The sequence below is a fragment of the Rhagoletis zephyria genome, unplaced genomic scaffold (genome assembly GCF_001687245.7).
Source record: "Rhagoletis zephyria isolate East Lansing unplaced genomic scaffold, Rhagoletis_zephyria_1.1 Rzeph_scaffold_00915, whole genome shotgun sequence".
In the NCBI taxonomy this organism is placed as follows: Eukaryota; Metazoa; Arthropoda; class Insecta; order Diptera; family Tephritidae; genus Rhagoletis; species Rhagoletis zephyria.
Genome location: NW_016157999.1, coordinates 106,936 through 129,087, shown reverse-complemented (window position 1 = coordinate 129,087; position 22,152 = coordinate 106,936). Strand labels below are relative to the sequence as shown.

The 22,152-nt window shown below is 37.0% G+C and overlaps 1 protein-coding gene across 3 annotated transcripts in view; it reads right to left on the bottom strand.

The window, feature by feature from the left end:
• Positions 1–22,152, bottom strand: part of anne (polyamine-transporting ATPase anne boleyn) — a 133,930-nt gene that overhangs the window by 23,457 nt on the left and 88,321 nt on the right. For all 3 annotated transcript variants that reach the window (XM_017614876.1, XM_017614874.1, XM_017614875.1), the window contains exons 2-6: positions 6,109–6,397; positions 5,889–6,052; positions 2,528–2,889; positions 1,698–1,896; positions 1,337–1,641 (exon numbers count right to left, since the gene is read on the bottom strand). In XM_017614876.1, the coding sequence (XP_017470365.1) occupies positions 1,337–1,641; positions 1,698–1,896; positions 2,528–2,889; positions 5,889–6,052; positions 6,109–6,350 (1,272 nt within the window). In that variant the 5' untranslated portion in view covers positions 6,351–6,397. The remainder of the gene's footprint in view (positions 1–1,336; positions 1,642–1,697; positions 1,897–2,527; positions 2,890–5,888; positions 6,053–6,108; positions 6,398–22,152) is intronic.

The window sequence follows — 22,152 nt, the reverse complement described above, 5'->3', positions numbered from 1 at the left end:
CGGCCTCCGAGTGAACTCTTCTTTTCAGAGCTGCCCGTTTAACCTAACCAAACCTAACCGTCGGTATGTTTAAAATAGCCTACAAGCTTTTTTGAAGCGGTTATCCATTCATATTCTTCCACAAGAACATCATGTTTTATGGAAAAAAAGTGCAAAAGCCGTCAGCAAAAAAAAATTATTAAAAATCAATGCGATTTTATAGCCGCTCAAACTTGCACTCACTTTACTAGAATTTTATTGTTAAGAAGCTCGAAATTTTGATAAAAAATGTTGGAATTTTCAAAGATCTGTATAAAGTTAGAAAGTGATTTATATAGTTTTTGTTAAAGCATGAACCATATTTTTATAAAAAATATCAAACAAATTATAGCTGAAAAACATTGTAAATATTAAAAACTGGACACCATTCATCCATTTTTGACCGCCGCTGTACATACATATGTGAAAATTACGTGATTGACTCACGCATACTCACGGACACAAAAATGCAGTCACGCACGTGATTTTTCACTGAAAGACACTCATGCTCACGCGTGAAAAAGCCAGACACGACGTCTCACGTAGAAAATCACGTATTTTGCCCATCTCTAATACATACGTTAAATATTTCGAGCTCAACATCGCCTGATAGCAATACCGACATTCTGGGACGGTATTCCTGCGGTCGATGTCTGCTTCAATAAGACGATACTGCACAGTTTGGTGCGTTATGAACGCTATGCCACCACATGCACATTGTATCCGGTGCAATTCAACAGAGTTGAACTGCTGTGCAACTTCGTCTCTTGGATCGCAGCCATTAATATTCCATGCCGGCGCATGAAGACGGTTATCTCCTGACCTTGCTCTTCAAGTCCGTTACAGTTGAATTGTAGCATGTGTGCCTTGGCAGACCAATTGTAATGCGGGGTGTTCGTGAGTTGTGTTGCCTGCCGCCCCCCTGCTGTATGTGTTGCAGACGGGGGTGCTGCCAATCACGCGTGTCGCGGAGTCCGGAGCACTCCATAAAGTGGCACCAGCCAAGGCAGGAGCTGCACTTGACTGATGTCACGTTACGGTATATTCAGGACTGACAAACCGAGCTGATTGTCGGAGGGACTAGGAGTTGCCGGCGCCAGCCATATTGCAATATTCACTCTATCTTACCAATTTACTTAAACTGCAATTACTAATTCTTTTTTTCTCATATATTTTAAGTTAGACCTTTAGAAATGAAAACTGCATTCGATTCGCGTACAAACATACAGTCAAACCCCCATATTAATTTTCCTTTAATATCTATAATGCATAAACATCCGTCTCTTAGAATTTTATTATATGTATATATTATACGTACCTTGGTTACTAATGTGTAAATAAAGCCAATCAATGCGATTAAACCCAAACATTCAATGAATTTGTATGAATCTTGCTCAAATTTATAATCAACTGGTGGTGGGTACAATATTGATCGTATAAGTCCACCTTTGGCAGTAATGTTTCCAGTATTAATTACAATCGCTAAAACCTTTTCAGAACCAATATATCGCGTCTGTATAATCTTTGTGCCACAAAAAAGTGTATGGCGCGCATGTTCCTTTTTATCAAATATTAAATCGCGTTTCATTGGCAAGGGAGTTTTTGTTACGGGAACGCTTTCACCTAAAGTAATAGTTATAATGCTTAACATCTTGAAATAAAAAACGAACTTTACATACCTGTAAGCATTGATTCATCCAGAATGCAGTTTCCAGATAAGAGTACAGCATCGCACTGCATCGTACAGCCGTTTGTAGGGATTTCAATAATGTCGCCAGGAACCAGACATTGAGTAGATGTTTCGCAAACTTGACCAGTTTCCGTTACAACCAAAGCAGAGCCGGTATTCAACACAGTTTCACGCAATGAATCCTGATTCTAAAGAAAGTGGAAAAATTTGAGCTACATACTACGAAATGCTTAGCATTTCATTTTTTCGTAATGAGAGTTTTTTGGTGTAGATGAAATGAACAATCGAAAAAGGATGGCACGCTGCATTTCTTACACATGTTCACAGTGAAAAACCTTAAGTTGTAAAAATATACACAGTTGTGGTCAGCTGATTAAGTGACCTTTTGACCAGTTTTGGCTATTTTTCTTTTTTGATTTGTTCTTAATATTTTTTTTAAGTCTAGCACATAACACAACCAGTACCACATAAATCCACATTTGAAACTTCGTACAAAAATTATGAAAAATTTAGCAAACTTGAATTACAACCAAAAATTTAAAATTTTTTATTCAGAATTTTTTTAAAATTGCACAGCAACCAACTGAAACTTAATGGGCTATAAAACTACTCACCTACAAATTTAAAATTTTTGGCTGTAATTGTTAGTTTGTCGAATTTTCGTAATTTTCGTACCGAGTTTGAAATGTGGATTTATGTGGCGCTGCTATGGAATGTATTACGACTTTTATAAAAAAAAAATATAAACCTTAAATAAACAAAAGAAAACTAGTCGAAACTGGTCAAACAGTCACTTAACTTAACCAGCAATTTACAAACCTTTTTAGTTTGAATAATTGACATCCCTATCCCAAACATAGACATGAGCAGTATTACACAGGCATAGTAATAATAATCATAGGTGAACCATAATAATACGGAAAATATTTGAAAAACATAGAAAGGATTCAACATTTCCAATACAAGTAGAGTTTTTAGGTCTTTATAAGGAATAGTTATTTCGTTTGGTCCATAGGCTAAGCGGCGAGATATTTGTTCCAGAGCTGGTAAGCCCTTCTGCTGATGAAAATATGCACTCGAAACGTTTTCATCAAGTCCCTTTATTTTATTAAATGATTGAGTTTGATTGTCCCAGGCGTAACGCAATTGCTTACAATTGAAAACTCGTACACTATTGCTATCTGCAAAGTAATAAAACGGAAAATATAATTTATAGTATACTACATTTGTGGAGCACATAATACAAAATTAAGCACAGATAGTTTTTATCATGATACAAAAAAGAAGGTAGTTTCATTTAATGACATTTGTTGTTGTTGTTAACCATTTGACTTTTAATAAAATTATGACATTTCATTAAATTCATGCTACCTGATCACGAGCAGTAAATTTTTTTTTTTGAGGTAGTTTCATTTAATGACATTCGTTGTTGTTGTTAACCATTTGACTTTTAATAAAATTATGACATTCCATTACATTCATGCTACCTGATCACGAGCAGTAATATTTTTTTTTTTAAGCAGAAGATTTCATCAGTCCACTCAAAGATGTCGAATATGATGAATCTGAAAATTAATGCATAATCTCCAAAATGGGGTCGACGAAAGTAGACTTCAGAACGGATGAATCAAAATTATACGTATGCTAATTGCTTATAGGAGGGGCGCTATGCGCAAGCCGAATTCAAGTTTTTTGCATACATTGGAAATTTTAAATTCGAAATTTGTTGAAGCTAATGGTGATACGCTAACCACAAAGCCTAATTTTTTGCAAAATCTGAGAGAATTTAAAAAGTAAATTTTCACGAATTTCATCACAAATCACGAATTTCATGTGAACAAATATTCCCAAAAATTATAAAGCAAAGCAAAAATAATTTTTCCCAATTTGTTTTTGTTTTGCATGTTAATGAGAACAATTTATTCACATGGAATTGGCGATTATTTGATTTGATTTGAAGATTTATTTGGAAAGAGCATTCTTTAGAATTTGATTTTTAAATCGCAAGATTGCATTCAAAATAAGAAAATGAAAAAATAACAACATAATGCTCTCGTGATTTTTATTATAAAATAAAAATAACAATTTCAATGAAGTCTCCTTTGAAATTACACATTTTATATATTTTTAATAAAAAAAGGTGCGAACCACGTAAGTAAAAAAATTACCAAGCACTGATAATGATATTTGATTTGAAATATTATTAAATTGGTATAAATGTGGGAAAGAAAATACTCGGATTTATTGTTTTTATATTATCAAAGTGGCAAGGCCGTTGAAGATACTCACAATTTATGAAACTTCAAAAAATTGTATTATCCGTCAAAAGTTGTTTATTGAAACTACCTTCTTTTTTGTATCATGGTTTTTAGTGTTTTCAAACTAATATTTGTTATACTTTATATGTAAGTCAAGTTAAAAGGGTTGTCATTGTTCGGTATTTTGGGTATAATACCAGTTTTAAACAGCGGGTTTTCCCTACTCCATAAAAAAAATGTTGTACGTAGCAGGAAACTCCAACCCAAGATAACTGGGAGAATGTATAAGCAGATTGGTCGGAGAATGAATAATAGAATTAATGCACACAAGCGGGAATAACATTAGGTATGTCGACAGGGAACTAATGGATGAGCATGATGTTATGGTCTCTTACTGAGAGCATTTGGGGCTTGCTATGCAAATGTTGTTCAGGCGCATCAGAAGCGATCCTGTCGTTGTCCGGAGCGCGGCGTTTTGGCAAGTCTGTAGTCCTGGCGAACAACTGGTGCAGCATAATTCAGAACCGGCCGGCCAATTGCCTGGTATGTTCCCACCAACGTCTCGTCGTTTTTGTTGTTGTAGCGGCTACTAAACCCCGCTCTGGTCGACCCATCCATTAAGGTTCCCTAGATAGTCGGGTCTACATAACCGGAACGACCCAGATTTATGTATGTGCATATATCTGACCGAGGACTGTTACTCCAGCATCACTCCCCAAGAACTCTTTGGGGAATTTGACTGCAGCTACAACAACATCTGTTTCATCTAAGGGAAGGCCCAGGAAGTGCACGACTTCTGCAGGGTCTGTTCATAGGGGCAGGGGCGTTTGTTAGTTGGGAGTTTGGGGGTATGCGCAGAGGTGCCGTGAGTCATATGGCGACTCTCCGCATACCATACATTGGTTTGGTCGTTTATTCTGCAAAGGTATGAGGTCTGTATGCAGTTGCGTTACCGTTTACTTTCGAGCAAAGGTCATAAATTCCATTCCCAGACGCCATTATCGAGCAATCGTCAGCATAAGAGACAATTCTGACTACCTCTGGTGGTTGAGCGAGCTTTGAAATATAATTAAATAATAGTGGTGTATCCTACACCACCCTTGGAACCCCCTGTTTAATTTTTCTTGGTTTACTGTTTCTGTCTCTGAAGATTACTGACGAATGTCGACCCCTCAGATAATCCGCCGACCACCGTTTTAGTCCCTGTGGGAGACGTCTCGTTGTTTTTGACCCAGGTGCTTCCGACAAGCGACATGAGCCCATAGTCTTGCAGATTAAACATTGAAAAAAAGTTTGAAAGGCCGCCAGTAAAGAGGTTACCAGGGCAGGCAGGAGGAAGCAGGTAGGCGGCCGCTGTGGCTGAGTAGTTAGAGGTGCGTACTACCACTCCGTGGGACCCTGATTCGATCTCTGATCAGGGCGGTAAATTAATTAATAAAAAAATTTTCTAACTGTGGTCGCCCCTCGACAGGCAATGGCAAGCCTACTGGTGTATTTCTACCATGAAAAAGTTTCTCATAGAATCCATTTGCAGTTCGGAGCCGGCGTAAAGCTGTAGGTATAACAACATCAAGACGCACACCACAAATTGGAAGTGAAGGTCGATCAAACAGTTAGCAAAAGTGTAAGCACCGGGTCCAGGTCTTCGTAGATCCACGTAACGTTAAGGAACGTCGTGGGGTCGTTGGTTGTATACTACTTAGGTCATATGCTTCTGGGTGCGGTGAACCTGGGAAGAAAAGACTAGCCCTAGTAAGGTTTTCATAGTGGGAAATGTGCTGTTTTTTCCTGTTGCCCGTGACACGACCTGCGATCGACACAGTAAACAACTTCCAGGTTAGACAAATGCATGATTCTTACTTTACATAGGACCGGTGGTTTAATATATAGTTTAATGTTTACATGGTTAAAATTTTACGTACATTTGAATTGTGCTGAGGAGAAATGTAAACTTATATGCAAACTGTTTTCATTTATTTCCACATTATCTCGCTGTGTTTGCATTGAGAGCGTATTCTTGTTCCTAGCACTTCCATCTTTGGCCGTTAGCGATGGAAGCAAATGTTCCCGCTGCTGCATAGTTTCTCTGGAAAAGGTTAAAAATACTATCATGAACATACAAACCTGTCTTCAGAAACTTACTTTAGTACGGAGGCATTTAATTCCTGTATAGTCTTCACATAATATATTTTATGTTTGTTTTGATAATTCTCTTGTATTAAAACTTTCTCAGCTATATCTAATGGGCACTTGACATGCGTAGAAATTAAGTACCAATGCCGCCACCAGTGCATTATTAGCCGCAATAGGCCACCGGTAAGGCATATACAAATCCAACATAGCAGCATACGCAGGCGCGATCGCTTATAACCCGTTATTTGCATTTCATCGTCTTCGCTTGAATTTAGTAAACCAACGCATAGTTTGGGATCTAGAAGAAAGTAAAGACAAACATTTTATTAGATTATTTATTAAGAAAACAAGGGACTGAAAACAGTTCAATGTGATATTGAATTATACCTGCAGCAACACGATCTATTTTATTACACATTGCAAAAAATTATTTCGTGGTTTATCAGTTCAGTTATTAGAAGTATTAAGAAGTAGAAATACTAACTGTACTTTGTCGAACACTGCGGCCCAAATATTTTAACAGCAGTAACGGGATCTCAGATGATAAAAAAGAGAAAAAATATTGATCGCTTAAAAAAATTTTAAATGTATGTCAAATGAAACGACGGTACTTCGTACGCTAAATTGGAAAGTCCAACATTCAAGCCCGGGCTGATTTATCTCAACTGGTCAATAACCGTCAATCAATCCTATCTTGAACGATGTGCGAAAGACTATCTTAACTCGATGAACTATTCTAACTTTGTAAATACATACTAACTCAGCGCTGTCAAAAAAACTACAGTTGTGTTCGTTTGAAAAAGCCAGCAAGAATTAGCCGGTAACAAAATTTAGAGAATAAAGTATCTTACTCTCTCAAAGAGAGAAACTTACAAAGTGTAGCGCGAACAGGATTGGCAGAAATTTGCAAGCTTCACTGCCAGCTGGCGTGCACGAAACATAATAATTTTTTTATTATTATTTCAAGTGGAAAATAAAATAGGACATATACGTATATTTCTTCTTATTCTGACGTTCTTCAACATAAGCTTGAAATTCTTTGTTGTAGTTACTGGAGGATTTCCCATATCAACAGTGGAGTCGACTGCGTTCCGATTACGAATACAGCTTTTTCATGGGAGTACCTTCCAAATCATTGAAGTTAATTAAATTAATTGAGTAAACAAATAATTACATACTTCTTTCATTAGTAAATCGCACCAAGGTTGTACATTTTTCAATTTAACGAACTTGATTCAAATTATTATTGACAAAAATGCAACCGTATGCCGATAGCGAACAGAACTTAACCTAACTCAGGCGCGCCCTTTTGTGTCTGATTTAGGATAGTTTGTTACTACAAAGTTAGGATAGTTCGTCGGGTTAAGAAAGAGCGTATTTCAAAACGACCAAATACAAAGAAGCAATCCCTTTTATTTCTAAACGTCAGTAGATTGTAATGCTAAACAACCACGGTTAGATGCTAGTTTTCTACTATGTTGCGCAAGTTAGGCTTTTTCTTCTAGTACGGTTTAGAAATAAAAGACTGATACTTTGTATTTTGCCGTTTTGGAATGCACCCATAGATAATTGATGGCTGTCGGCTAGTTAAAATCGATGTGTGTCGTTGCAGATGTCTTTTTTAAATGTACCACTTTATAATTTGAGCAACTTGAATACAAACATGCAGTTTCTCGCCTCAAGATAGTCGAAGATATCGCAACCCAGAGGTTTATTTCTCCATGGAGTGATGTGATCGTACTTTCTAATACCATAGACGTAGCGTGTGACGTTACTAAATGTTACCTCGATTTTTTGTGCATACGCTGAGTCAAGTTTACTGTAAACTAGTCCGGAATATGTTATCTGGGGTACGATAAGCTGAAAGGCTAGTTTACGTCTCGTTTCCAATGGGGTAAATGGTGCAGACATTTTCAGGCTACGTAAGGCAGCAAAAACGCCGCTTACCACTTTATTAATGTGGTCGGTTAATCTGGAATTAACAACAAAGCCCAGATTATTAATTTTATCAGTTAACAACAGAGCAGTGGTACCAATCCAAAGCTTCGGAATATCCTCGACATGCACATCATTACTACTTATCGGTAAAACATACGATTTAGTCATTAAAAAGTAAGCAGTTGTCACGTGCCCATACAGAAATGGCGGACAGATCAAAATTAATTTTGAAGCACATGTCTTCAATTAGACCAATACGACTCGACAAGTATAGTTGGACATCGTCGGCGTACGCATGAACATTCATATACAGGCATACAGAGAACACATCGTTAACGAAAATACTAAACAAGAGTGGACCTAGCTAACTAGCTTTAATTATTTGTTTATAAAAATATAGCATATTCTTTAACAAAAACCCTATAAATCCAAGATTGAATCTTTGTGCAACATTTGAAAAATATCGGCCTTTTTAATAAGATTTTTTAGTAATATTTTGAGTAAAGTAACTAGGACTTACTGTTGAGTTTTGGATTTTTTTTGTTGACGATGTCAGTTATTTTCTTTCATACGAAGCATTTTCGACGGCTTTTTGTGTGCAGAAGCGGGCGACATCTTTAACAAACAAATTCCCAAAAATCAATGGTAATTCCGATAGGCTTTAAACTTGCACTTTGTTATAGTAAAATTGAATGGGCTACAAAAATGCTACTCAAATATAGAAATTTTTACGAGAGATTGTTGATTTCTTTTGAAGCTTTGCACAAAGATTGTAACTTAGATTTATATGGTTTTTGTTGTTCACTACCGTTCTTAACGGCTAAAATAAATTAATAAGTAACGGTTTAATCAGAATTACCTCGAAATATAGCAGAATGTTCACTTCTGCTAAAATGCGCACATTAGCCATAAATTGTCTAACGACCAGGGAACGGATTTTATGGAAATTGCCTTTTTTTCTGCTAAGAGATAGAGTATTTTCGATTAAGAATACCACGATTTAGCTTTCCCTGAATCCATATATACACATTTGATGCAGCGTTGCCGATTTGCTTAAATTTAAGCAAAATTGCTTAAGTTTTTCCTGCCTGTTAAGATATTAAACTTTTCTTCGTTTTGTTAAATATTTTTATTAAAAAAGTCAAAAATAATAACTTTCCTCAAAAATTCATAGTCAGAATAGTTAGTATTTCAATAAATTTTTCAAATTTATTTTAGTAAGACTGTCATCCAGATCCCACATGAAGTTCCAGCAAATGTTGCTCTACGCAATTCCTGATCTGCGGTCGTCGCATTTTCAAACCTCCGAGGGTACTTCTGCCATGAAATCGCTTCTCATAAAAACCATTTGCCATTCGGAGGCACCTAGAACTTTAGGTCCCTTCATTTGCGTGACAAGATCAACACGTATATTTTGGATAACATGATGCCTAACTCGTTTTTTGCATGTATTCAAAAAACTAGCGAAGGGGCAGATAACTATTAAGTATAGGAGTATGTGTTGAAAGCCTGAAAGAATGTGTAATAGTTTTCAAATTTAGCAACTGTTAGGTCCGATTTCAGACGGCCTACTTAAGTAGATATTGTTGATTAACTTCCACTATTCCTTTTCAGATCATACATTTAGTCTGCACTTAAATGGCCAATTTTGCTATTTAAATATGAGATATTTAACCCAGTGTTTATACCAAACAACCACGATTGATTGGTAGGTTGTTTAATCAATCCCACCAAATCCCACCCAAAACAATCAGCTGTTCAGCAGAAAATGTAAACAAACATGCAAATGCAACAACAATTTCAAGGAATAAGTAGCAGTGCTGCCAACTGTTGAGCATATTTAAACGAAGTTGATCTGAAACCCAACGAAAGCTAAATGGCATTTAAACAACAATCCACAATTAAACTTAAGTGCCGTTTAAATATTCATTTGAAATTGGCCCTTAGACTATAACATCCTTACTTTTGACGACAAAACTCAGCCTTAGAGAGCCTTTACTTACTGACCTGCTTACTTTTTATTTCTATAACCAATTTACCAAGCTCAGGAAGAAACATACAGTAACTCCAGGCATTTTTCGTTTTAATAAGACCAGATAAATAAGTTGCTTAATTTTAACGGGATTTGTTAAACTTTGTCAAAGTTTTTGTTAAACTTTATTTTTCGGGCGCGGCAACACTGATTTGATGTTGCTTTTTTGCCTTTTTTAAGATATTTGCATTTTCTACCTTAAAAGCCAGTATGCAGCTCTCAAAAACTCCATATAAAATGACGTACAAGAAATGGCTAAAAGTGAAAGTACATACCATCGAATGCGTCGCCGTCACCGTCACCATCACCGTCAACGATGCTTATGCGTCAAGTTACACACTATCCGTTTGACGTTGCGTCCGAAAAATCATAAACGCAGCAAAGTGCGTAGAAAAGCGCTTGCATTGCCACGTTAGTTACCGATATGGCTACGGATCGGGCGAAATACCGCTATTGGATAATGTTTTGCTCGATCTCCGAGAAAGATCACCGAAAGAGTCATTAAACATTTTTGAAAAAAATTCGAAAAAACGATAGGAATTTTGCTTAGAAAAATACGCTATTAATTTGGAAGGAGAGTATAAAGTAAGGTTAGAACAATGGAAAAATCAGCTAAGAGAAAAGCCATTCCCAAAATAAGCAGCAGAAAAAATTACTGGTCTCTACTCGGTAAATCAAGTCCTGTAATTTAACGCAATTTGACAAGTTGATCTCAATCGCATAGTTTCCTAAAACACCCGCTTCTTTTGAATTTTTTTATTACTTTTGATTACACGATATTGGCGTCCTGTAATGTCATTGATGGCCTGTGTTCGAAAATAAACGCCTTCTCTCTCAACTATGTAGCTTGCTTCTTTACCGCAAAGTAATACCAGACCGACATTGAAAACATGTTTTCGTTGCTAAAACTAGTTTTCGACCTAAAACTTGTATTTCGTTCATGTAAAATCTGTCAAACGAAAACCAGTTTTCGCTGAAAACTACTTGAAAACTCACGTTCCACTCATTCCAATCAGTTTCTTCACTAGTTTCTTTCGATTATTTGTCGAAGTGGAATTCATATTTTATCATATTTAATACGCCATTTCGGATTTATTGTTAATTGGCTGGCCAAAGTAAAATAAGAATGAAAGTAAAAGGTTGTAAATGAAAGGAAAATGAAGAAAAAGTATTTTGGTTTTGTTTTTGTGTAGCAAAACTGTAATCAAAGGATGTAAGAAATGTCAACGAAAGCACTAACAGCCGGTGTGAACCACCAGGGGAAGAGCATCGGATACCTCGGGAGACCCACCGAAATTTGGCGCAGTTACAATCTGAAGCAGAGTAAACTCTTTCTCATCCGGACTCGATGCCGACGTACCCAAGGTATGTCCCGCAAGTGAAGATTCCCTGCATACGACTAACCACCCACTCAAGTACCACCCCTTCTCCTCTCGTCCGACCTCGTTGCAACAGAACTTTTCCTAGGCCTATCATTATTTGAGCTTGACCACGATTGAAAGACTAACCCACTAGGCTTAGTAGCCACTACAACAACAGCTTAAGATGGATAAAAACTCTCTTATCAAAGCAAAAGTAGTGGAGAATAGTGGCATCAGTTCTCTAAATATTTTTTATTTTAAACTTAATCGACATAGGAAATTTCACGATTTCCGTATTTCTTCGACTAAAATTCTTTATTTGGGTTTGATTTACAATACCAGTTTAATTAGTTACAATTACTAACAATAAGGTAGTGAGAAAATGTTGTTTTTTTTATCTCTTTCAGAAATAAAAACGCTTTCGGATGCACAAAAATTAGTCTTCATAGAGTGATAGTCTAGAAAAGCAGGACAAATAGTAACTGTTAATTGGAGTTATCAAATAATATAAAAAACAAATGTAAATTTTTTTCCAGCTAAAAATTGTTACACCTGTTCCAAATACGCTGACTTGTGGCACCGACTTTATTAGGCTAATAAGCTTTTCAGGGTGTAATGCCCTACCCTATTGTTTTTAAAATAAGTATTAGGTTCTTTCCCGTACATCCCGGACCGGATCCGGTGATTAGAGAGTAAGCGAAAAATTTGCCTTCAAAAATGGAACAATGCGTACGGGAACGCAAAAAACCACATTTCGTGCCCAGAATTTAAGAAATAGCCCTGACGGAAACAAGTGATTTTTTTAAATCAAGTAATTGAAATACTTCTTTAAAACAAATGCAATGAGTAAATGTTTCGAATTTTTATACTCTTTTCGTTCAAAAAAACAATTTGTGTCTTGGAAGTATGAAAAAGCATCTGTGAAGTCAAGAACGCAAGCGTATTCAAAATACTGCCTTTAAGTTGTGTAAACCAAATTCATTTTAACCCTCTAACCGTTTTTTTTAAATAATGATTTTAAATCACCCATAATTTTAGATGTTGGTAATTAGGGAAACTCAGTTTCAATTTACCTGTGAAAATACGTACGCTAGGTGTAAAAACTGCGTAGGTGTAAAACGGTTTAAGGTATACAAAAATTCGGACATACATTTGTATGTAATACAAGAAAAATGTTTTATTTCTTCTAATATTTGATCAAAAATATGTATAAACGAAAAAAATAAAAATAAATATAATTCAAAAGACCAAATATAAAACTAGAGGAGGGATATTACTGTCTTATTTAGTGTGAATGTTCGTAAACAAGTTTTTATTAGGCGCCTAACACAAAATTTAGTATTTCATGTAATATATACATACATATATGGTTATTAATTTTTTGCAATGTTTACATAGATTTTTTCCCAAGTTATCCATATTTGTCGAAATTTTGGGAAGGGCATGCAGATGAAAAGCAGAGGCACCTCACGACGTACAAAAATCACGTTCTACCAATGCCTCATTATCCCGTCCTTTTTATATAGCGCATAAGCCGGGGCACGTAGAGAAATAACTGTATGAGCCTGACGCTACGTTGAAAATAAACTCCGACTCGGCTTCCTTGGGTGAGAGTAAAAGCAATGGCGCGAACGAACACTATAGAATGAGCAATAGAAGGAGGACCTGTCTACACTTCCTATAACAACTTCGCTAAGAAAAAGAGGCAGTTGACGAAGCTGTTTGGTATCGGCCAAAACAGAAAAACATTTGAAGTTCCTTATATGAAAGGAGACAAAAATACACCCCACTGATGAGGTGATCGGGCTGTACTTACTCAATATCTCAAACCGTCAAGTCGTTTGGGTTTTTGCATCCTCTGTTGCTAGGACCCAATTAGTGGTCATATGATTATATAACCCGTGGCTGGCCACAGTTATTCAAGGCCTCTTCTCGAACGAAATGCTTCGCATACTGGGCGATATATCAAGCTCTTAAGCTTTATCTGTTACAGCGGTTCTTTTGATGGGCGGGAGACCCCCTTTTCTACCACTCGAAGGAAGCGTTATAAATACAAAGGCTAAACTTCACCTTCAACACCCCTAAAACAGGACTACAGTTTCTAAAAAAAATGCCAATTTGATCCACAACCTTCGCCTCGATTAAAGCTTTGGCACCAACGAGATTTCATACGGTGGGAAAAGTAACAAAGGAGGTACAAAGCAGATGCAAACCGCACCCACCATTGCAAATACTCCTTAGTAGGGGATGCCTGAGGCCTGTGGATGCACACTGGGTCTAAGGCAAGGTCTTGGACTTCACCAAAACATTCATTTCATTTATTGAACATTTTGGCTTACATCTACATACATAAGTTACAGTTGTTAATAAATGTAATTCAAACAAATAGTTCTAATTACATAACGACATTAATTCAGATATAAGAAAAGATAAGGCATTTTGTATATTAAAATTAACATAGTATTAAATACCATCTCTAGTAAAGTTATAAATACAGCGGGGTGGCGTTAAGAAAAATAAAATAAAATGGTTAAAATTACAATATAAAGCAGAAGAATAAAAAAAAAATATTTATTAATATTAATATTAATAAAATCGAAAAAATTATTGACATACACAAGTACGAGCCGAAAGATGAACATCAAACGGAGGTTTAAAAGCAACAAAATTTAGGTAATGGTCCGTAGCAAAACTTCGACTTCATTGTATGAAAGGTTCAGAAGGAAGGATTTCACGTTTTTCAAAAAATTTTGAAGAATTCTTATGTCGCGTATACTGGCAGGTAGCGCATTAAATAATTTACGAGATACTATTGTATAAAATCTGCAGGAATGAGTAGTTCGCGAAGACGGGACAGGAACAAGAGGGTATGACTTTTTCCTCAGATAATAGTTGTCCGATTTGACACTATGTAGGTACCCGCATCTAATGTAAAAAATTTTTTAAAACTTTGAAATAATATAGGTCCCTCACTGGAAGAATTTTCAGATTTCTAAAGAGTTCTCTGGAGGGATGCACACGATTCGCGTCACATAATTTCCTAACAACGCATTTCTGCAAGGTCAGTAGAGCTTGAATTTTGTGTAAGGGGCGCCTCCCCAACAGCTGATACCATATGATAATTTTGAATTGAATAACGCATAGTAAACACACTCCTCTATATAGAAACCAAAAAGCAACTTCCAAAAATATACTACTATGAAATGCACTTGAATATGTCAATTTTGGCGTTAATCGTTTCGACCGTCTACAGACGGTCATCAGAAAACACTGTAAATATATATATAATTTTTGTTCAGTTCATAATAAAGTACTGAATTATGAAAATAAATAATGTTTCCTACTTACTAAAAAAATTTTCAAGTCTTTAGAAAAATAATTACTGAATAAATACCGGAACTACAAAATGTCTATTTATCACAGTAATTTATTTCACCTTTAACACTGACTCACAACTTTAACTGACCCATGCACTCAAAATATAAAACACAAGGAGCATATTAGTTTGAATTCACAAAGCACATAACCATTAAAACCCGTTGTTATGTTTTTTAATATTGTTATCTACTTTTAGTAACATTTATTAGCAAAAAAGCAATGACCGTCTACAGACGGTCATAACGGTTAGAGGGTTGAAGTAGTTGAAATTAAATGCAGATTCGGACAGTCGACTTGCTGCTTGCACACAATTCAAACTGAACATTTGAAAGCACATTTATATGTCTGGCTGTAACTGAGTGTGCAGAAATGTTTGGTGTTACTTGTTAGCTTCCAGAACGTCCGGGTTCGAGTCCAACGGAGGCAACATGTGAAAATGATAATAATTTCTTTTTTTGTGTCTCTTAAATATGAAAAAGCATCTATGAAGTTCAGAACGAAAGCGTATTCAAACGAAACATACTGACTTTGAAGTTGTCTAAGCCAAATGCATTTTAAAGTAGTATAAAATACATGCAGGAAAATGCAATTGACTGCTTCCTAGGACATCGCCATGTTAAATAAATGAGTGAGAATTTAAATTAGTTATCATTGAAAATAAAGTAACTAACTAATTCAATTTCCCGCAGGAAGCTTATTCACGTGGTCTTTGGTTTTGACACTTGAATTGAATTTTGGTTTCACAAATTTGATTGTAGTAATAAATAAGCATATAGGGATTGAAAATATATGTAAACACAGAACAGCTGATATGCACGTTGACACTTTATCCATTTTTACCCAGAGAATAAGTCCGGGCTATTTGGGCAGGAAGTAGAAGACACTTACGATCCAATATGTTCCAATTTTCGCTCTCTATTACCCATTTTTTAGGTACCTATTATAACCTTAACCACTCGTTAAGAAGTACTGCCTGAGAAGGGTTAAAATAATAACTGTAGTAAGAGTAGTTTATGCAAAAAGTGATCATTATACATTGCACATCAAAGCTTTCCAAATGTCAACATTTTATTTGTTTTCTACTTCTTTTCTTCTACTTAGTACTTCTAACAATTTAGCTCAATGTTACGACCGAGTGGTCAACGGACGGTACAGCACACTTCACAACGACGTTGGCGATCCACACCGAGACGCGGCGATTCGTTGCGATGTTTCGATCGCGTTGGGCGCGCGCATTCGACATTCTACGTAACACCCACCGTAAGCGACTGATTCACATACTCACGCAAGGTTTTGCTAACAAACCTTATTCAAATAATAACTCACATGGTGATAAAATTCAAAACTCGTTTGCCGATATGATTGTTAGGAAACTCAATACCAATCAAAAAAATTTCTACATTTCCAAATTCAAATTTGAGTCCGAGTACGCATTTCAATACTTGGCTATTAATTAAAATAATTACGAACAATTTACTACTTGCTTTTAAAAATTCCACACACATTTACAAGCACATATATACATATGTATCTACATACTGCACACATATGTGTGTACATATGTATGCCAGTTGAAAGTACTGCGACTTAAAAGAGACACTCGAAATATTTGAAGGTTGTACACAAGATGCTTGCTTATGGTGGTATATGATATATAGCCCTTTTGGGTTGGCCTTACGCAGCAGTCACAGTACAAGTAATTGCCAATGCCGGGGTTTAAATGAAAAATTTTCATAGAAGAGCGCAAAATCCAATCGTTGATCATATAAACAAATTAACACTGTGTAAAAGTGAAAACGAACTTTTCAAGTGAACAATTCAAGAACCTAGGTTTAAAATATTTCGAACTCCAGAAATTCTCAACTTATTAATAAAAAAACCATTTATATATGATTGTGCAGATAAAACGATTTGTATTTTAGATATTTGTTAAACTAGTGTGGTTTTAATATGCAATCACAAAGAAGATCGATCGACCTATCTCGACAACCAGTTTGAAAACGCCCTATCTCAAAAAACTTTTCAAGAACGCCCTATTTCAGAATTCGGTTCAAAAACGCCCTATCTGAGCACATTTTCAATACATTTTGAAGTGAGATAGGTCGTTTTTGAACAGAATTCTGAGATAGGGCGTTCTTTAACCAAATAAAATAAGGTGTTTTTCAATAAAATTTTGAAATAGCTCGATCTTCCACTCCGCAGTCGATATGTAGTTGCATTGGATGTCAAGTTCTATATTTGAACATTAAACGATTTTGTGCTGAAAATGTATTTGCTTAGACTTTGAATGTTTATTTATTTTTTGAAACGTACAAAATTAAAAAAAATACTCTAGCGAGTATTGTATCTTATTTGTATGTGCAGGTATACTATATACTCTTACAACTCGGCCGTCCTGACAAGCATAATCACCTGATTCTACTCCGTATGTGGGCGTAGAGCACCGGTTCCTGCTTCGTCATGAGCACGTCTACCAAACCCGCCATTTTCTACGTGCAGCACACTTAATTATCGACGCACTCCCCGTTGTAGGATCGCCGTGTCAACATCTCGACTTCCGGTCATTGCTCGTACCGTGTTCCACCCATTGTTTCTATCATTGTCCGCTCCATTGTTTGCACCGTTAGGTTAGGTAGGACGGCAGTCCAGAAGTAGGACTCACTTAGACTCAGGGTCATTTTTTTTTCTTTATTCACGCTATTTGTGATACCGCATGAGGGTTTTTTAATTATCCCCGTCCCCTGTAAACCACTTGGTGCTTAGCAAGAAAGTGCAAAGGCTTCTGACGTCCACCTCTTTGAGGTCATCGAGATCGTCAAAAAAATAGCTCCCGAGAGCTTTTGCTCTCCGTTTTGACAGAGCGGGGCAATGACATAGAACATGTGGGATGGTTTCCTCTTCGTCTACATCCATGCAACTTCTGCCGTAGTCGTTCCAGGATGCGCCCAGCCCAGCTGCGTGTAATCCGATCAGACAATGTCCGGTGAGAACTCCAGTCACTATGCGAATGTCCTGCCTCCCTAGATTAAGTAGAGACTTAGTGCGTTGGATGTGCGTGGCGGGCCAGAGGGTTTCGGCAATGTTACAGGTCGGTTCCATTCGCCATCTTTCATTTGCAACTTCTACGAATTTTTTATTCAGTAGATATTTGTATGTCTGAAGAGGGATTCCGAGAGTATCCCTTATGTCTGTATCAGGCAATGTCGTTCCATGACGCGCGAGCTCGTCAGCGTTGCAGTTTCCCTGAATGTCGCAATTGCCAGGTACCCAGACAACGTGCGTGCTGAACGTCTCAGCCATCTCGTTGAGAGATCCGCGGCATTGAGCAACTAATTTTGAAGTCAGCGACATATTTCCCAGAGATTTTACTGCCGCCTGGCTGTCGCTGAAGATGTAGATATCATGACTAGGAATCGTATCACACTGGACCAGTGATGCGGTCTTTGAGATAGCCATCAGTTCCACCTGAAAAACACTGCAGTAATCAGGGAGGCGGAAGCTTAATGATATGCCTATCTGTTCCGAATAGACCCCACCACCTACTCTTTTTTCGAGCTTCGATCCGTCAGTGTAGACATGGAAGGGTCGTAAACATGCGCTGGAAGTGCGGGTGGATGGAATTTAATCGGTTGTAGGAAACTGAGTAAGGTTGTTTAGAATTTTGCAGTGACCGATATGTGGATGCGTTCATTTATTGGTCGCGTTGAGCCAAATGGCGGTACTACATGCCACCTTTTTTGCGTATAGATCCGTCGAGAGAAATGCTCGCAGCGTGTTGAGCGCTTTTGTGGCTGTTGTTTTTATGGCTCCTGTTATCAGTAGTAGTATCATTTATTGGTCGCGTTGAGCCAAATGGCGGTACTACATGCCACCTTTTTTGCGTATAGATCCGTCGAGAGAAATGCTCGCAGCGTGTTGAGCGCTTTTGTGGCTGTTGTTTTTATGGCTCCTGTTATCAGTAGTAGTATCATTTATTGGTCGCGTTGAGCCAAATGGCGGTACTACATGCCACCTTTTTTGCGTATAGATCCGTCGAGAGAAATGCTAGCAGCGTGTTGAGCGCTTTTGTAGCTGTTGTTTTTATGGCTCCTGTTATCAGTAGAGAAGCCAGTCGCTGAACCTTGTCCATTTTCTTAGAGTTAACCTTTTTATTGAGAGAAACCCACCAAACTACTAACCCAATTTTGGGCTCCAGACCATAGTTTTTACCGATAGCCCTGGTGCAGGCGTATACGGCAGTTGTGGCTTTGCGAACCCTTTCATCAATGCTAGGTCCCCAATTTAGTTTCCTATCCAGAATTAGACCTAGATATTTAACCTGATCAGCTCTCTGTTGTGTGGCACCTTTTAAAGTGACATTTCCGAGAGATGGAAAGATGTGTTTCCTTGTGAATAGTGCATGTTCTGATTTTGTGGAATTTACTCCCAAACCACGGTTTCGGCACCATTGCGAGAGATTGTTTAGTATACCTTGAATGAGATTAGTCAGGGTTGCTAAATGTTTACCTGTAGCCGGAATGGCAATATCATCGGCGTAGGCTACTTTCTATTTCTTTCAACAAACTGTCAACGGCAATGTTCCATAGTAGAAGTGAGAGTACACCTCCCTGGGGGGTACCCCTTGCCGTGTACTTTTTGACGCAGGCGTCTCCTAGTTCTGAGTTTATGACCCGATCAGCGTGTTGCAAAGTCCAAGTTCCTGGAGCGGTAAGTGACTGCATCCGGACTCATATTATTGAAAGCACCTTCAATGTCCAAGAAGACAGATATTCTTTGTAGTGCAAAGATTTTTCAATGTCAAAGATAAGGCTATGTAGGGCTGTATCTATCGCACCGTTGCTCGCACCATTGCACAGAGGAGTATTTGGCCGATTTAGGCGGCCAAAAGTCGAATTTTAAAAACGCACATTTTTCTCTTTTAACTGAATATAGGGTGAAGAGAATATAATTCTTGACTAGATTTCGTTATTTTTTAATCCCTCTTTGTTTTCATTCGTTCGCACCGCGCTGTCAAAGTACCAAGTTGATAATTGATTATTTGGTTTTTAGATGTGTTTAATACAAGCCGAAGTGGTAAAGAACTGCTCTAAATCGTGTGTTAATTTTTTTAATTATATTAAATTGGACAATTGTTATAGCTAAAGATGGGTTGAATTGAAAAGTTTGAAGAGTTACAGAGGAGAAAATACATAGTTGTCAGTACATTTAGAAAAAAAATCTCTGCTTGACGGTAAGTTCTAGTAAAAATATGAAATAAGTTTTTAAGGCAATAAAATCGTAAGAAGTTTTTGAATACTCAGTTTTTAAGGCAATAAGATCCTAAGAATTTTTTTAATACAGAGTAGGCTCTAATATTCGCGAATTGATTACATCAAAAACATTAGGCATTGCATAAAACACTTTTGACATTCAATATTTTCAGTATATAAAATACAAACGGCTTAAACACTCAAATATCAGATATTTATTTGCTACCGCGTGTGCACTTAAAAATGCTTAAAACACGAAGATATTCTAGCTTTAATAAATATCCGCAGTGTGTCAAGTTCATAGTTCGCGTAGAAATTTTACGAGTTTCCGAATGCTGCAATATTTCTTCAATGAATGCAAAGATAGATGCGGCCCATAACAAGAACTGAAGTCGGAAAATTATTCCAAGAATGAAATAGCTGTGGTAAAAAATAGTTTTGCGAAATTTAAAAGCCAATTAAAAAAAATTGAACTGAAGCCCATAGAATAGCCGAAACTTTTATTAAAAATAATCGTAATCTTAAAAGCTCTTTCGATGTTTATCGAAGCTAATTTGACATAAATAATTGTTCCCCTTTTAAAAATTACATAAAAAATTCACTTGTTTTCATTATTTTTTTAATTTAAATACCTATAATTCAAAAGTTATGCAGCAATTTTTTTTTTGAGGCTTCAAGTATACGCCAATGAATTATATCCAAAAGCAACCAGCTTCATATAGTTTACAACAGTGAAGATAAAGCTAAATAACACAAAGGTTACCTGTTTTTTAGATTTGCCCATATATGATATTCATATTGTTATAATTAACTTAACCTATTATATACATTGTATTTAATAAATGGCAGCCCTGTTTAAGATAGTTTCAAACTACAACCTTATAAATTAATTTTTAAACAGATGGTAACACTCCTACACGTTTCTTGGGAATAAAGCCTTTTCAAACCCATTTCGAATATTACCCACATTGTAGTAATTCATTTAACTTAATTGCATTTAATTTTTAAGCAGGTGACAACCCTTTTAATGTTCTATTTTAGATATAAAACTTCTCCTCGGCGATACGAACACGTAGGTCTCAATTTTTCTACAATGGGACCTCGATAACATGGAGTCTATCGATGTCGAACTTTAAGCACCTTTTTTTCGTTTTTTTGGTGGAATAATTGGACATCCTCCCCCTCTATTTACTTGATTTTTAACATTTACAGTTTTAAATATCGTAATACGTCGTTTCTAAGAATTTTGAGTTAAAATTTTCATAAAAATAACTTTGGCCGCCTAAATCGGTCAAATACCCCTATGTGCATTGTACGCCTCGTTGCTCGCACCTTTGTTCGTATCATTGTTCGCAACGTTGGTCGCACCGTTGTTTACGTATTTGAGCGCACCAATGCTCGTGCCGCTATTTGCGCCACCGTTCGCAACGTTGTTTGTGCCGTTATCCACGTTTTCGTTTTCCAGAATAATCGCTAACGTTTGCTCCGTCGAACACGCCTTTGTCCGCTCCGTTGTTCTTACCATAGTCCGCTCCGTTAATCACACCGTTGTTCGCTCCGTTTTTCTTGCCGGTAACCTCGATGTCCACTTCATTATCATTATGGTAAGTCTCGCCGTTGTCCTCATCGTTTTCACAACTATCCGTTGTTGCGGCAACTTTGTTATTACAACCGCTGCTTCTGTCTGGAGTACTTTCTACAGGGCCCGGTCCACGTGCCTTCACCGACAGTTCACTGAGCCTTACGGCGAGCGAGGCCTTTGCGCCGCTTGCATTGACGCCCCCAGCGGCGCACCATGCCACTAGCTGCACCAGTGAACACTTTTCTGCGTTGTAAAATATAAATAATGCTAAATTAACTGAACTTTTTACTTTGCGATTATGCTACTTTTAATTTATGATGGGTCAAAAGACCACTTCTGATGAAATATTAACTGGTTACTAAAACACGTCCGCCATTCTCGCTATCAAATATCGAATGTTTATTTATTCCGCTATTACAAGATGGTGTCCTGGGTGGTTATGCCTTTAGGGCTAGACCCATAACTCTGTCACTATTGGTATAGACACAAAACACCTTATGTCTAGTTTACAAT